General features: G+C 38.9%; 2 protein-coding genes across 2 annotated transcripts in view; one reads left to right on the forward strand and one right to left on the reverse strand.

Moving 5' to 3' along the window:
- rpl15 (ribosomal protein L15) overlaps positions 1-13,658 on the forward strand; it is a 345,074-nt gene that overhangs the window by 119,029 nt on the left and 212,387 nt on the right. The gene's annotated exons all lie outside the window — the stretch shown is intronic.
- LOC110968030 (protein lin-28 homolog A-like) overlaps positions 9,840-13,658 on the reverse strand; it is a 35,584-nt gene continuing 31,765 nt past the window's right edge. The window contains exon 4 of the mRNA XM_051955562.1: positions 9,840-10,156. Within this exon, the coding sequence (XP_051811522.1) occupies positions 9,928-10,156 (229 nt within the window). The 3' untranslated portion in view covers positions 9,840-9,927. The remainder of the gene's footprint in view (positions 10,157-13,658) is intronic.

Consider the following 13,658-nt stretch of genomic DNA (forward strand, 5'->3'; position numbering starts at 1 on the left):
AATGTGTGTGTGATTATCTCTGTATGTAGCTCTGTGATAGACTGGTGACCTGTCCAGGGTGTCCTCTGCCTTCACCGTAAGTCAGCTGGGATAGACTCCAGCACCCAGCGACCCTATTTAGGAGGGGGTATATAGATCATGGATGGATCAATAGTTTATAATTTAAATAAAAGTTGCCTACAAATCAAACATTTCTTTCTCCTGCTGTTTTCTAAACCCTTCCAACTCTAACAGGTAAAAAAAAATAAAAATTTTGGTGTATGTCCTTCTATTAAAATGCACTGTTTAATATTTTATTCTTTGAACTGTTAATGTTTACTTATTTGTTTATTTTGTCATTGGTCCCATTACATACAATGTAAATATATGTATATATATTATATATCAAGTATACAAAGTACAAAGTATTACTTTGCATTATTCCCTAAATATATATATTTTTTCAGTTTTATTCTGTTGATGCTCATGTAGAAGGTTAATTTGAAAAGTTGTGCTGAAACATGCTCATTTGTTTATATATTGGCAATAAATGGTAAGTTTTTGTGTCTCCAGCACATTCCTGCAGATATCTATACAGTGGGATAGAAATGTAATGATTCATTCAGGGACCATGGAAAAACTGGCTACTAGTGACAGTCTATCTTAAATACTGGGTTTTCTCAGATTTTAGGTAGAAAACAGTCTAAACAGCAGAGAGACCTTTACTATATGACATAAAGTCCATCAGGAATTCACATTATTTAGAAGTGTCAACTTCACACTTTTGTGCCTGTGATTTCTTTGTATGTACTGAGCTTTTAACCATCTTACAGACTGTCGTCTGTGAATAGATTCTCTGAGTGCCAGCAACAAAGTTCAGCTGTCAGTCCAGTAATGAGGTCAACAGCCCTCCAAGGAGCTTTCCCTGCTCTCATCCACATCAGCACTGGAAGAATGGTTGTGGATGGAGCAGTGCTACTTTAAGGAACCAGAACAAGATGAAGACACTGAAGAGGGACAGGTAGAACCAGGGGAAACTGACCCACATCTACTGAGCTGTTTAGGCTGACAGTACTAAGATCAGAGTGAAGAACTTCACAGAAAGATCCTGGATGTCACACTTGTGCGGACTTCACTTTTAAATAAGTAGCCAACAGCTCAGTTTATGTTTTTGTTAATCTTTCTCCTGCTTAAATAGTATAATGCTGAAATAAGCTTTGGATTTGCAGGATTTAATTAAGGTGAAAGTTGTGGGAAGCTGAACTTACAGCATTGAATGTGTATTTCTTGTTTTGTGTTTTTTTACACTGCTTTTACTGTTTCAAAATTGTGTCAGAGGTTTTAGGTAAACCATTCATGCTGTCTGAAACTAAACTTCAACATCAGGGGTTAAAAAAATAAAATCATAGTTGTCATTATATCACTAAGTAACAATCTATTTTATTAGGAGCATCGCCACTAGAGGGCGCCACAGGCCACTTTTATACAGATAGAAATACATTGAAGTCCAGCAGCAGAGAGAATAACTTCATCTCAGTACTTTACCAATAGATGATTTACAAGCGAGCTGTTTCCTTCAGACAACCGGAATACTTCACCACCGCTGGACAGTATTTTATATCAGCGAAAACACGGAACCTCTTCCCATTTTCATGTCCGAAACTGATCGTTACATACCAAGAGACAGACAGGTTGACAGATCAGCTGTCTGTGCCTGACAGCTGTTTCTAAACAAGGGAGGCTCTGCAGTTTGAGGAAAGTAAGAAAGCAACTCATCACCATTTTTTCATCAAAAGACAACGCACCAAACCACCATGGATAGAAGAACCAGTTTAGAAACTGAGGACCTCAGAAAGGTTACAGTGGACATGGTTCGCCCAATCATTGTAACCTTCTTTAACAGGATTACTTCACAGCAGTGGGCAGCTCTGGTATCAGGCCAGCTTGATGATGACACCCAGCAAGCATTGGGAGAACTTCTGTTTGACATAGAAGCACTCATTTGTAAATCAGTGCTGGTGGCAATGAATGAAGAGAAAGACAAAGATTTAGTCACTGAGATAGTGACTTCTCTAGGAGATTCAATTCCACCAACCTTCGCAGAAGTCCTACACACGGAGGAAGTCAGCTGTGAGAGCTCAGACTCTCTGAAGAGCTTCGTTGTGGAAGATGTGGTGGAGACTATCAACTCTGCTATAGAGTCACCCAAGGAGAGCCCACGGCATAAGACATGCGCCCACAGACTGGATGCTTAAGGTTCATCACATGACCAAAATGATTGGAACATTTGTTAAAGGGAATCTGAGAAGGTGCAGAGCTAGAACCCCAACAAGAAGTAAGTCAGATGTTCCTGAGGTCTCTTCCACAGAGATCATTCATCATTTACCAAAAACACCAACCAACCTGTCACCAGCTCTCCCAGTAAGTGTTTCTCAGGAGCAGTTAATCTCTTCTCCACTAGGGGGCAAGCATTCAAAAACTGCACCAGTTAGACGTTCCAAGTCTGAGGGCAACTTGTCTCTAATTAGCAAGATTACACATTTTTTTAAAGAAACCGTTTACCAGAGTGACACCTGCTGCACTCGTAATGGCACCGACACCATCCTCATATGTCCAAGATGTCCCAGACAGCACCATTGCTTTGTTTAATATTGTTCAGCAGCAGTCACCAAAGGTTACCTCTGAGGAGACAGTCCAGTCTCAGCAGCATTCACCAGAAGCTACCTGTGAGGTGACAGAAGTCGCAGTGGCACCAGCACCATCCTCAGGCGTCCAAGACGTCCCAGACAAGAATATTGCCTTGTTTAATATTGTTCATCTGCCATCACCAGAAGTTAGCTGTGAGGAGACAATCCAGTCTCAGCAACATTCACCAGAGGTTACCTGTGAGGAGACAGTCCAGTCTCAGCAGCATTTGAAAGAATTGTGTGTAAGCGCACTCGTCAAGGCAGTGATTTTGCGGACCACTAAAGGTGCCAACACTAACCTCTCTTCAGAAGAATTTGACGCCTTCAATAAGGACCTGTTTGAAAAAATATGGGCTGCTGTCAAGGATGATGTTATCATCGCCCCAAAAAAGTCCAAAATGCTGGACGAGGCCATTTTTAAGGACCTTTGTAGACAATGGGGCACTCCCACCCTTGCACTGACTTTTCTGCATTCTGGCCTACTAATAGCCCACCAGATAAATGTTTCATGTTTCAAGAAACACCTAAGGATAGCACCAAAGGAACCTGGTGCCTTCAGAAATTTCTTTTCTTCACTACTTAAGACTGTCTCCATGCATTTTAGACGTGTTGATAGTGAAGGTGTTGAACTGCAGCGTTCATCTTGAACTATGCAGTAAAGAGTGTGGTATTACATGCATGTGGGAGCATTGGCTTTTCTGGTGTTTATCTTGCAGTTGTTTGTTGAACTGTTTAATAAATTTATTGGATGCTTTAAATTCACCAGCATAGCCCACAGCATTCAAAAAAATAAAAATTAAAAATTAAAAAGAAAACAAAATGAATTAAATTTGAATTTGTTATTATCTTGTAGAAAAGCATGTTCTTCTTGTTTCAGCAGTCACATTTCAGGGCAGAAATAGTCAGACGCTGTGCTGCCTGCATATTTCATGCATTAATGTGTCTGTTTTTTAGTATATTTAAAAGTGGACATCATAGGGATATGTTAAAAATTGATAAATCTTGAATTTTATCTGAAGGTAAACTGAAGAATATGCTAGAATGTGCTCTTAAATCACTGTGAATTGTTGGATTTCAAATGTCAGACTGTGAGCACAGAGAAAAAGACGGAAAACAAGCATGGTTGAACCACAGTATCTCAGAAACTATTAAAAATAGAAGCCTGAAATGTTCACTTTTGATTTTTCATCATGTTATAAATTCAAAATCTGCAATGATGGAAAAGTAAGTGAAATAATCTCTGGTTAGGAGTGAGTTGAAATATGAAAAAGCCATCCTGTAAAGTTCCATCCCTAAAACCCACATTTGCAAAAAGAAAACGATAATGCAGAGATCAGTTAGTGACATTTTCTGAACCATATTGTTATAAATATCTGCTTTTTCAATATTCCACATCCTGACTAGCAAATTAATGATGACGTATCTGGCAATCATCAGTATAAGGCATGGATACAAGAAACAGGACACTGTCATACAAGTCTTTGTTATGTTGGATCTTTAATTTCTTTAATTTCTCATTGTTTTGCAGCAAGTTATTTTAGATGCAGGCTAAAAAACAGCACTTTGTGTCAACTTCACTTGTTTTAAATGTGTTATAGAAAAAATGTGACAACTTGACTGAAAAAAAAACAATGAGCAAAGTGGAAGGAAATAACCACAGTACAGGAATCATTGAATTCATAAGGCTACTGTGTGTGTGTTCGGTACAACCTCAAGTAACACATCTGTCTGGAAAACAAGGCAACAGTTTTAGTCAGAAGCATCACTTTGGTTTTTAGTACAGGATCTCATTCTATTGGCAGCAATAACAACAAGCATAAAGATATTCAGTTTTTTGAGGTAGCACACATTAAATTAAAGAAATAATAAATATTTAAACAAATAGCTTAGTTTAAAAAAAACCCTTTACAATACTTACAAACTGGCTTTTGGACACGCTGTTCTCCAGCTGTCCGTATCAAAACCAGAACCGCACCTGAGGTAGACTTGTATAGATTTTTGACAAGACAATTTCTGTCTTAGTCGCTTTTATGAAGCAATAAAAACAACAAACAAACAAAAAAAGACAAAGCACAAGAACCGGGCTTAGGTTAGATTACTATACTAGATTAGACTGCATTGTACTCCAGCATTGGGAGCATCATGGTGAATTCAAGCACATAATTGAGGCATAACGATTCTTAATGCTGATCAGTATTGATGCTTGTAAACACTTTCATGCTCTGCTGTCAGTGAATGCATTCACCAGTCCTCTTAACATGAAAAACTACTCTATTATTCTACTCATTATCATGCAAACACATAGTGAACAGTATAGGAATCCTGTGGGCAAAGACACTGGCTATGTACAATAAAGACACGTGGTCACTGTTCCAGTCGAGTGCCATGATTGCTTTGGCCTGAGGAAAATGTCACTGAACATCTGGTCAGTTATGTCAGAGGTAACCCTTAAGAAACCTTTATGTGCCACACACACATCATTCCTATATCACTTTCAAGAACCCCAAAATACATTGTAACAGCAGAACAACCAGAGGCAACTTAAATGAATCGACTGGGAAGCACGCTTTGTTATTTAACCTGTAACCTGTAATGTCTGCCCAGTGATGTGGAGAAGCTACAGCCATTGCATCTGATAATGACAGTGTAGCTCATCAAAGCATAGTTTTAGCACGTAACTCCATGTAAGACCACAAAGAGTTGTTTTTACTTCTGTGTTTGCCCAAGATACAACATTCCACTTCCTAATTTTTAAATTTTAAGTGCAGGTAGGTATTTTTTCCCACTTGAGACAAGGCCAGGTTAGCTCTTTTACTTGACGTAATAGCTTGAAATTGATATTAATTTCCTTAACTCACAAAGAAAAAAAATCTACTCAGTGTAAATCCCAAAAATGTCGAGCAATTTCACACCATCAAACGAAACAAGCAAAGGGTGTACGTAAAGACCGAAATTGTAAATACAGTGGACATTGCTGTAGCTTAGTTGGCTAGGTAAGTGGCTAAAGATGTAAAGATGTTATGCCTTGATTCCCCTGAAGCTGCAAACACGAATAGTGAAATTTGTGTCCAAGTGGCAGCTATGCTAAAAGAGCAATCATGCACATGCTCCTAGGTAGTGTCTGACAGAAAAGCAGCATATTATCTACATGTTGATAACATGTGCACTATTGTCATTGTGGGATAGTCACAGATACAAACTTTTGATGGAGGTCTCCATGTGGGCTGGGGTAGATGACAAGATGTACGTCACGCTGAGCCCAGTGGAGAAACTTTAACACCAGGCTTACACTGGTCTGACACGAGCTCTATTGTATATGTGAGCTCCCAGAAACAGTGGACCAAGGAATGCAGGGTACATCATGGTGAGAAATATACAGGGATGAAAGCACAGACTGTACATAAAGACATTTTTTTACATGCTGGTTTCATGTTCATAATACTTTATCTGTAATTCAAAAAGCAAAATTTGTTTGGTGACATCATTACACTGTACAGACCATGTCCTGAGAGAAAGAAAAAAACATCAGCAAAAGCTTGACAATTAGCTATTTTGAATTATTTGGGCTGACATTGGTACAGTGGGAAGAACTGATGATTCATCTTTATACACAGTCTGTGCTTAAAAAGGGTTGAGAGTAGAAGGGTCCTTTAAGTCATAAAGGGTCATGCAATAAATGTTCTGTACTTCAGCAGAAAATGACAGAGTTCATGGCTCAGTTAGCAATCAGTGCCCTGGGTCTTCCTGCATTCCAAGACAATAAATAAGTTCAGCATTTAGACACACTGTAAAAGACACTGTCAGAAATGTTCTCCCTGAGTTGAGATTTGGGTGTGAATTAACTTAGAGTGGACTGAGGCTGCAGAGAAAGTAGTTTGCCGGGCACAGTGTAGCGAAATCAAACTCTAGAACACTGTTTCTGTACAGAGACAGTTGAAAAATTGTGTAAATTTATACCCTTACACTGTCAATAAACAATTACACTGTAATAGAAATGTCAAAATTCATCAAAATGGTGGAATACCGCACAACACACGTACTAAGAATGCTAAACCTTTGCTCAGTTGCATCGGTTGAAAAGAGCCTCGGATATTTCTGAACCACAGCACAGTGTGAACACTTCTGAATAAATAGTTAATATACAAAAGATAATATCTATATGCATTTAGCTACTTCACCAGAAAGAGTGAAGGTCAAAAACAACAACAACAAAACAGAACATCTGTATCTCAGCTCTTTCTTTCTACCTCATCTACAGCTTCAAACACAGCAACTAAGTGAATTTTGTGAGAAGAAATCCCTGATACATACGAGCAAAAAATATAATCTTTGGATTAGTACAGTTTTACAGACAAAGCCTGCCATACAATCAACGCTGGTCTTGCATATAAGTTCAAATAGTGGCATGGAAAGTTGAAAATTAAGACATACATGTCACTACTAATGGAAAAAAAAGTGTTGTGGTGACCTGGTTTCTATTGGAATCTAGCATTTGAAAGCAACTGTCATCAACCCTACTGGCAGGTGGAGGACGCGGCACTTATGTTGTGACATTCGCTTTTCACTGTAGTACCTGAAAATGTTTTCTCATAAAGGCAGACACAAATACTTATAATACCAGTAAAGTATTTGTCAGCCTAGGAAATGTTTTTTGTCTTTACATTCACATGCTCGGTTGTTTATCTAACTATCTCTTAAAGCAGCTGTTGAAAATTAGAGAGAAAAGCTCAAGGGTGTAATGTTGGCAGATCGTACAGGACATAGATTCAAATCCAGTTCTCCATTCTAGACCCTGACACAAGGGGTTGACTGATACAGGCTTTTAAATGAGAGTATTGATCGCTGTAGAAGTAGTATTGTCTATTCAGACCATTCTCTAGTATTGATACAGCACTGTGTAGAATGGTCTGACTGCACCTCATTGTTATTATTTTGCCATAGTGTGGAAAATGTTCTTTCTGGGTGGTATTTCTTTGAAACAGTCATAGTCATCTTGGCTGGTGTTAAGCCCCCTCAAAATGATAAATCATTTGGTGGAACATATGCACCAAGGGGGCTGCACGGTGGAGTAGTGGTTAGCACTTTCGCCTTGCAGCTAAATGATCCCTGGTTTCGCATCTCTGCCTTTTGGGAGTTTGCATGTTCTCCCTGTGCATGCGTGGGTTTTCTCCAGGCACTCCAACTTCCTCCCACAGTCCAAAAAATGCTGAGGTTAATTGGTGATTCTAAATTGTCCGTAGTTATGAATGCAAGTGTTTGTCTATATGTATCCCTGTGATAGACTGGCGACCTGTCCAGGGTGAACTCTGCCTTCGGGACCCTAACGAAGATTAAGTGGTGTTTGGATAACAGATGGATGGATGTGCACAAAGGGAGACAAGCACTGTCAGTGAAATGACTAATTCACTGGATGAATCAAGAAGGCCTGCCTTATTGCACAAACTAAATCTTTGGCAGGACTTGTTATTTTCAGAGTGCAGGTCACTGCTCATAGTTTTTGTTTTCTGCAGTGATGGGAATTCTGAAAACGGTAACACGGCGATAGCAGGAGAGGAGGAGAAAGGCATGACAGGCTGAAACTCATAGTCTACGTCTGGTGTGTCAGACTACTGTAGACGAGTGATGTAGCCTTTAGTATTTTACATGCTAAAGACTAGTGTCATCCTGGCTTTAGTTATTACCCACATGGAGACTACTCTATATTTTGCATAGCTTCACATCACAGCATATTGAGTTTGCTTGCTCTCTGGCAGCTTTGACGTAAAACATGCTTATTATGATTAATGTATGTTGATGTACTTTGTGTTTAAATTCTTTCATTTTCATCCAAAATTAATGCATTTTTGAATTATTGAAATAATGCAGTTCAGCTAACCAGCTAAGTCGCTAAGTGGCTGAAATAGCCTGACATGCTGGGCTACTTCAGGTGATTTTACTTGCCAGACTAGTATTACAACACTACCTGAGCTTACATCACCAAACCCAAAGATCACAAAATATTTAAAACAGTAGATCCTACGGCAATGAAATGCATGTATTATGTAATCTGTTTTTTCTTACTAACATCTTATTCATTACATTTCTTTCTGATTGTTTGATCAGAGACATTCACACCAGTGGTCTGCTGCGGGTCATTTTGTAGAGCTATTGCAGTGCTCATCCTGTTCCTCCATGCACAAAGGAGCAGATATCTGTCCTGCTGATCAGTTGAGGACCTTCGACAGCCCTGTCAAGCTCTCCCAGACTAACTGCCTGTCTCCTGGAATCTCCTCCATGCGCTTGAGAATGTGCTGGGAGACACAGCAAACCTTCTGGCAATGGCACGTATTGATGTGCCATCCTGGAGGAGTTGGACTGTCTGTGGAACCTCTGTAGGGTCCAGGTATCGCCTCATGCTACCAGAAGTGACTCTGACCCTCGCCAAATGCAAAACTAGTGAAAAACAGTCAGAAAACATTAGGAAGGAAAAAAATGTCAGTGGCCTTCACCTGTAAACTGATTCTTGTTTTGGGGGTTGTCTCATTGTTACCCCTCTAGTGCATCTGTTGTTAATTTTATGAACACCAAAGCAGCTGAAACTGACTAAAAAGCCCCTCAGTTACTTACTTGACCAGATCAGTATCCCACATGTTTCACTGATTTGATGCAATACTGAGATTAAAAAGTGTTCCTTTAATTTTTTTGAGCAGTGTATGTCACTAAGACAAACCTTTGAAGCAGAGGTGCACAGTAGCCTGGTTAGCTAGCATCCAAATGGAGCATCATTAAGGATATCTGTGCTTCATTTGTTCACAAAATGACAAAACATCTGCTCTAGAAAAAGGTTCACTCTAAGCATCATGCAGGTTTTATTGACAATTACCTGTGACCCATGGATCAGTCAAGGCCACTCTTGTGCTTTAGGCCAACTTTCTTTATACCCTGAGTGTGTGTGACGTTTAAAGATGAATAAATCCTAAAGATTTTTGCATTTCTACTCTGTATAAAGGCTCAGTTAACAGAGGCGCAACTCAGTCCAAGCAGGGACTGTCTGTGGCTACAACATGGCTGCACCGACAGCAAGTCTGATTGTTTTGTTCCAAAGCTAAGACACTTATCTGAGGCAGAAAAACAAAAGGACACTAAACATTTACAGTGGATATGTCTGTCATTACGCTCATCACGTTGCAGTGATGTTTCTGTTTGCTGTTCAATAAATAAAGCCCTGAGGTGGTTCTTTCTATAAGGTCCTGTGTAAAACCTCACAGATTCCTTGATTTGTTCACTCATAGTTGTCAGAGAAGGTGACCTGACTTTCCTGGACCCTCTGTGAGGCTGCCATGCCTTCAGAGGCCAGAGATGAATGCTGCTGCTGCTGCTGCTGCTGCTGAGCTTTGACCGGACAGCTGGCCACCATGTGGGAAATGCTCTGGCAGAAATGGCACTTTTTGGGCTGAGGGGGCAGCTGACACTCTTTGGCATGATGGCCGGGTCCTCCACAGTTATAGCATCTAAAATGACAAATGTAAAAAGAATTACTTTCAATTTTAAATAAGAGCCAATAACATAAGCAACATATGACAAAGAACATGAACAGTAAAAAAAAAAAAAAGAGTCCGAGAATTATATATGATGATGTTGATATAGGAAGTCTCACATGTAGCAAACCTAAGGAACCAATCCTGTCAACATGCAGGGTGGTGCCTCCTGTGTCATTCTTTATAGAACTGCTTTCCAGTTCAGACATGTATGGCTGAATTACTCCAATATTACAGCTTGCAACTGTGTAGTGTAGAGTCTGAGCAGAGTTGTAGGTGAGCTGGTGTGCTGAGCTGCAGCAAGTGGGAAGGTGTGTATGGAGAGACACAAGGGCCTAATGAATCTGCAAATTCTAAAAGGAAGCAACAATGTAAAATGACACCCCAGTCATTGTGAAGGTAGGAACGGATTATTTTTATGGGGAAAAAACTTCAAAATATGTAACTCTGATACACAGCCATGAGTTTTTTGGAGGTCTAATTAAAAACTATCAACAAAAGTGATGTAAATGAAAATATTCTGTCACTTTAAAAACAGGAATAATTAAATAAGTATATGTAATCATCAGGCTGCATAGTGCCTTGGTGGTTAGCACCATCCGCTAGAAAATCCCCAGGTCGTGTCCCGGCCTGGACTTGGGGTCTTTTTGCATGGAGTTTGCATGTTCTCCCTGAGCATGTGTGGGTTTTCTCTGGGTACTCTGGCTTCCTCCCACAGTCCAAAAACATGCTGAGGTTAATTGGTAACTCTAAATTGTTCGTAGGTGTGAATGTGAGTGTGATTGTTTATCTCTATGTGTAGCTCTGTGATAGACTGGTGATCAAGTGGTGTATAGATAATGGATAGATGGATACAATAGCATTTTTTTACTATAATGATTGGTATCATTCTAATAACGAGTTGTGTTCTAGTTGGTTCACAAATGATTGCTTTACTAATATATTTTTGAATTTTGAATTTTTTTTTTCATTCAATACCTAACATTTGATACTTTGAAGCTCCATATTAACATAATTTAAAAGCATAATGTTGAATGCATTGTACTCCTAGGTATTTTTTTCATTATATTTTGAATAATCAGTCCATTTGACAGGTTTCAGAAGCAACTGCTCTACATTTACCTTTCTAATAGAAGTGACTAAGGTCTGATACTGTTAATCCGCCCGCTAGAGGGCAGCACACTCCAAGCGTAGCTTTCATTTTCTTCAGGCTCCTCACACATCTATCAGTCTGCCTCCACAACCAGGGGATTTGGCAGAACTCATCTGTGATCACTGGCAGATGGATGCTTTGATGACTACCTGTCAAAACCTGGTTTATTATCCTCTTAAACAAAATCCTGATAAATTCACACTGCACTTAAATTTTGTAATTTATCCCTTTTTATGCCTACTATTCACACCTTTAAGCACCCTAGTGGATTTTTTTTTAAATTATCAAGAAAATGAGCCATAAAAAAATGCTTGTATGAAGAAAACATACTTCAAATGTTTAAAGTAGCAAGTTTTTTTGCCTGTGTTTTTTTACTGTTATTTATAGGGACGAATCTTCACATCAAATTAAAAATCACATGTCCGACATATCTATTCTCCATTCTCATATTCAAATCTGACATTGATTTAGAGTCGTGCTTCTGTTAACCAAACTCCAGTGCTAAGCTCTTCCTGGCACTCTAGCTTCTAAATGCACCACTACGTTCATTATAGTTGCTGCTTTTACTTGTGTGTTATTGTCATTTGCTGCTGGGGAGGAAGTGAATGTTTCATCTAAGACACCAAAACACAAAGAAATCCAAATTTTCCCCTTTGTTTTAGTGTCAATCGTGAAAATGTTCACATTTCAATGATTGTCTTTTCATGAAACATTTCACACTACCTGGAATTTCTTATGAAAAATTTCAACAACATTATGCCTCAGTTTATCATTTACTAATGTGCATTACAACTTGCACATCACAGAGCATATACAACAACATTTAGGTATCTGGAAATGAAGAATATTGCATTTTGCTTGGGCTGCACAGTGGGATAAGTGGTTAGCACTTTCGCCTTGCAGCAAGAAGATCCCCGGTTCAAATCCCAGCTTGGGCCTGGGATCTTGCTGCATGGAGTTTGCATGTTCTCTCTGTGCATGCGTGGGTTTTCTCCGGGTACTCCGGCTTCCTCCCACAGTCCAAAAATATGCTGAGGTTAATTGGTTACTCTAAATTGTCCGTAGGTGTGAATATGAGAGTGACTGTTTGTCTGTGTATGTAGCCCTGTGACAGACTGGCGACCTGTCCAGGGTGTCCCCTGCCTTCACCCAAGTCAGCTGAGATAGACTCCAGCACCCCCCGCGACCCTAATGAGGATAAAGCGGTGTATAGAGAATGGATGGATGGATAGTTATTTCAGCTTCATCTTTTACTTTTAGCTTGCTAAACCAGTTGCTTTGAACTATTACTCTTTCAGGCATTGCTTTTATTAAACTGTTTAGACTTCTTTGCTTTGCAGTTTAAATTCATGGGTTATTCCAGAATTGAAGGACATTTTACGTCCCAACCATCAAATTTCAAATAATCCATGTACAAAATATTAAAACATGCAGCTGCTGTGTAAATTTACTTGTCCTGAGACCAAATCTAAAATAAAATAAAAAAAACTAGGAGAAAAGAATGTTTGAAAATATATTTTTAAAATACCAAATAAGTCTGAAGTTTCCTTTAAAATATCATTTTTCTGTTGTCCCACCCCTCCAATGACCAAATTGAATCTTACAAAAAAAAACACCTAAAATGAAATTTAAATTCTCTTTTTTTGGTATTATTTTTTCATTCATGTCGCTTGCAATTATAGGAACATTTTTTTTAATCAACATAATATTTTAAGTAATAATTGTTATGCATGGAACGTGTGTCCCACAACATGCATCCAACCTTGTTAGCATAACCCTTTTGTAGAAGATGGAGAAAACGGTGAATCACACGATCCGCTGAAATTACACCATCAAACAGTTTTCCAAAAGAATGGGTAGAGCAAAGCTATGTCCTCTCTTCTATTTTTCATTTGTTCATAACATTGTCGGCCTTGATTGAATGTCTCACTCTACCTCACGCAACTCTGTTATGTATATTATCAGAATAAAACAAATTCTTGATGTCCTTTTCTTGACTTTTTCCATCAGTAAGTTTGTCCTCTTGGTCAGCAGTAACAGCTAGCTTAAGATCTAGCTTCTACTGCTGACAAAAAGCTAACATTAGCATGGATTTACTCCCCTGTTATTGTGATTAGAGTAGGGTTAGAATGCAACAACGACAAAAAAAACAAAACATGAAAAACAAATGGTACCATTGATGGGTAAGCTGAGCAAATTAGGCCTTTGATAGTTTACTACCTATTTTTGATAAATATGGAGCAGAAATGTATAAAAGAGAAGATTTTTCAAAGATTGTGAAGCTCAAATATCCTCCATTTCTGGAATGACCCTCATGCATCC

Source organism: Acanthochromis polyacanthus, chromosome 11 (assembly GCF_021347895.1).
Source record: "Acanthochromis polyacanthus isolate Apoly-LR-REF ecotype Palm Island chromosome 11, KAUST_Apoly_ChrSc, whole genome shotgun sequence".
In the NCBI taxonomy this organism is placed as follows: domain Eukaryota; kingdom Metazoa; phylum Chordata; class Actinopteri; family Pomacentridae; genus Acanthochromis; species Acanthochromis polyacanthus.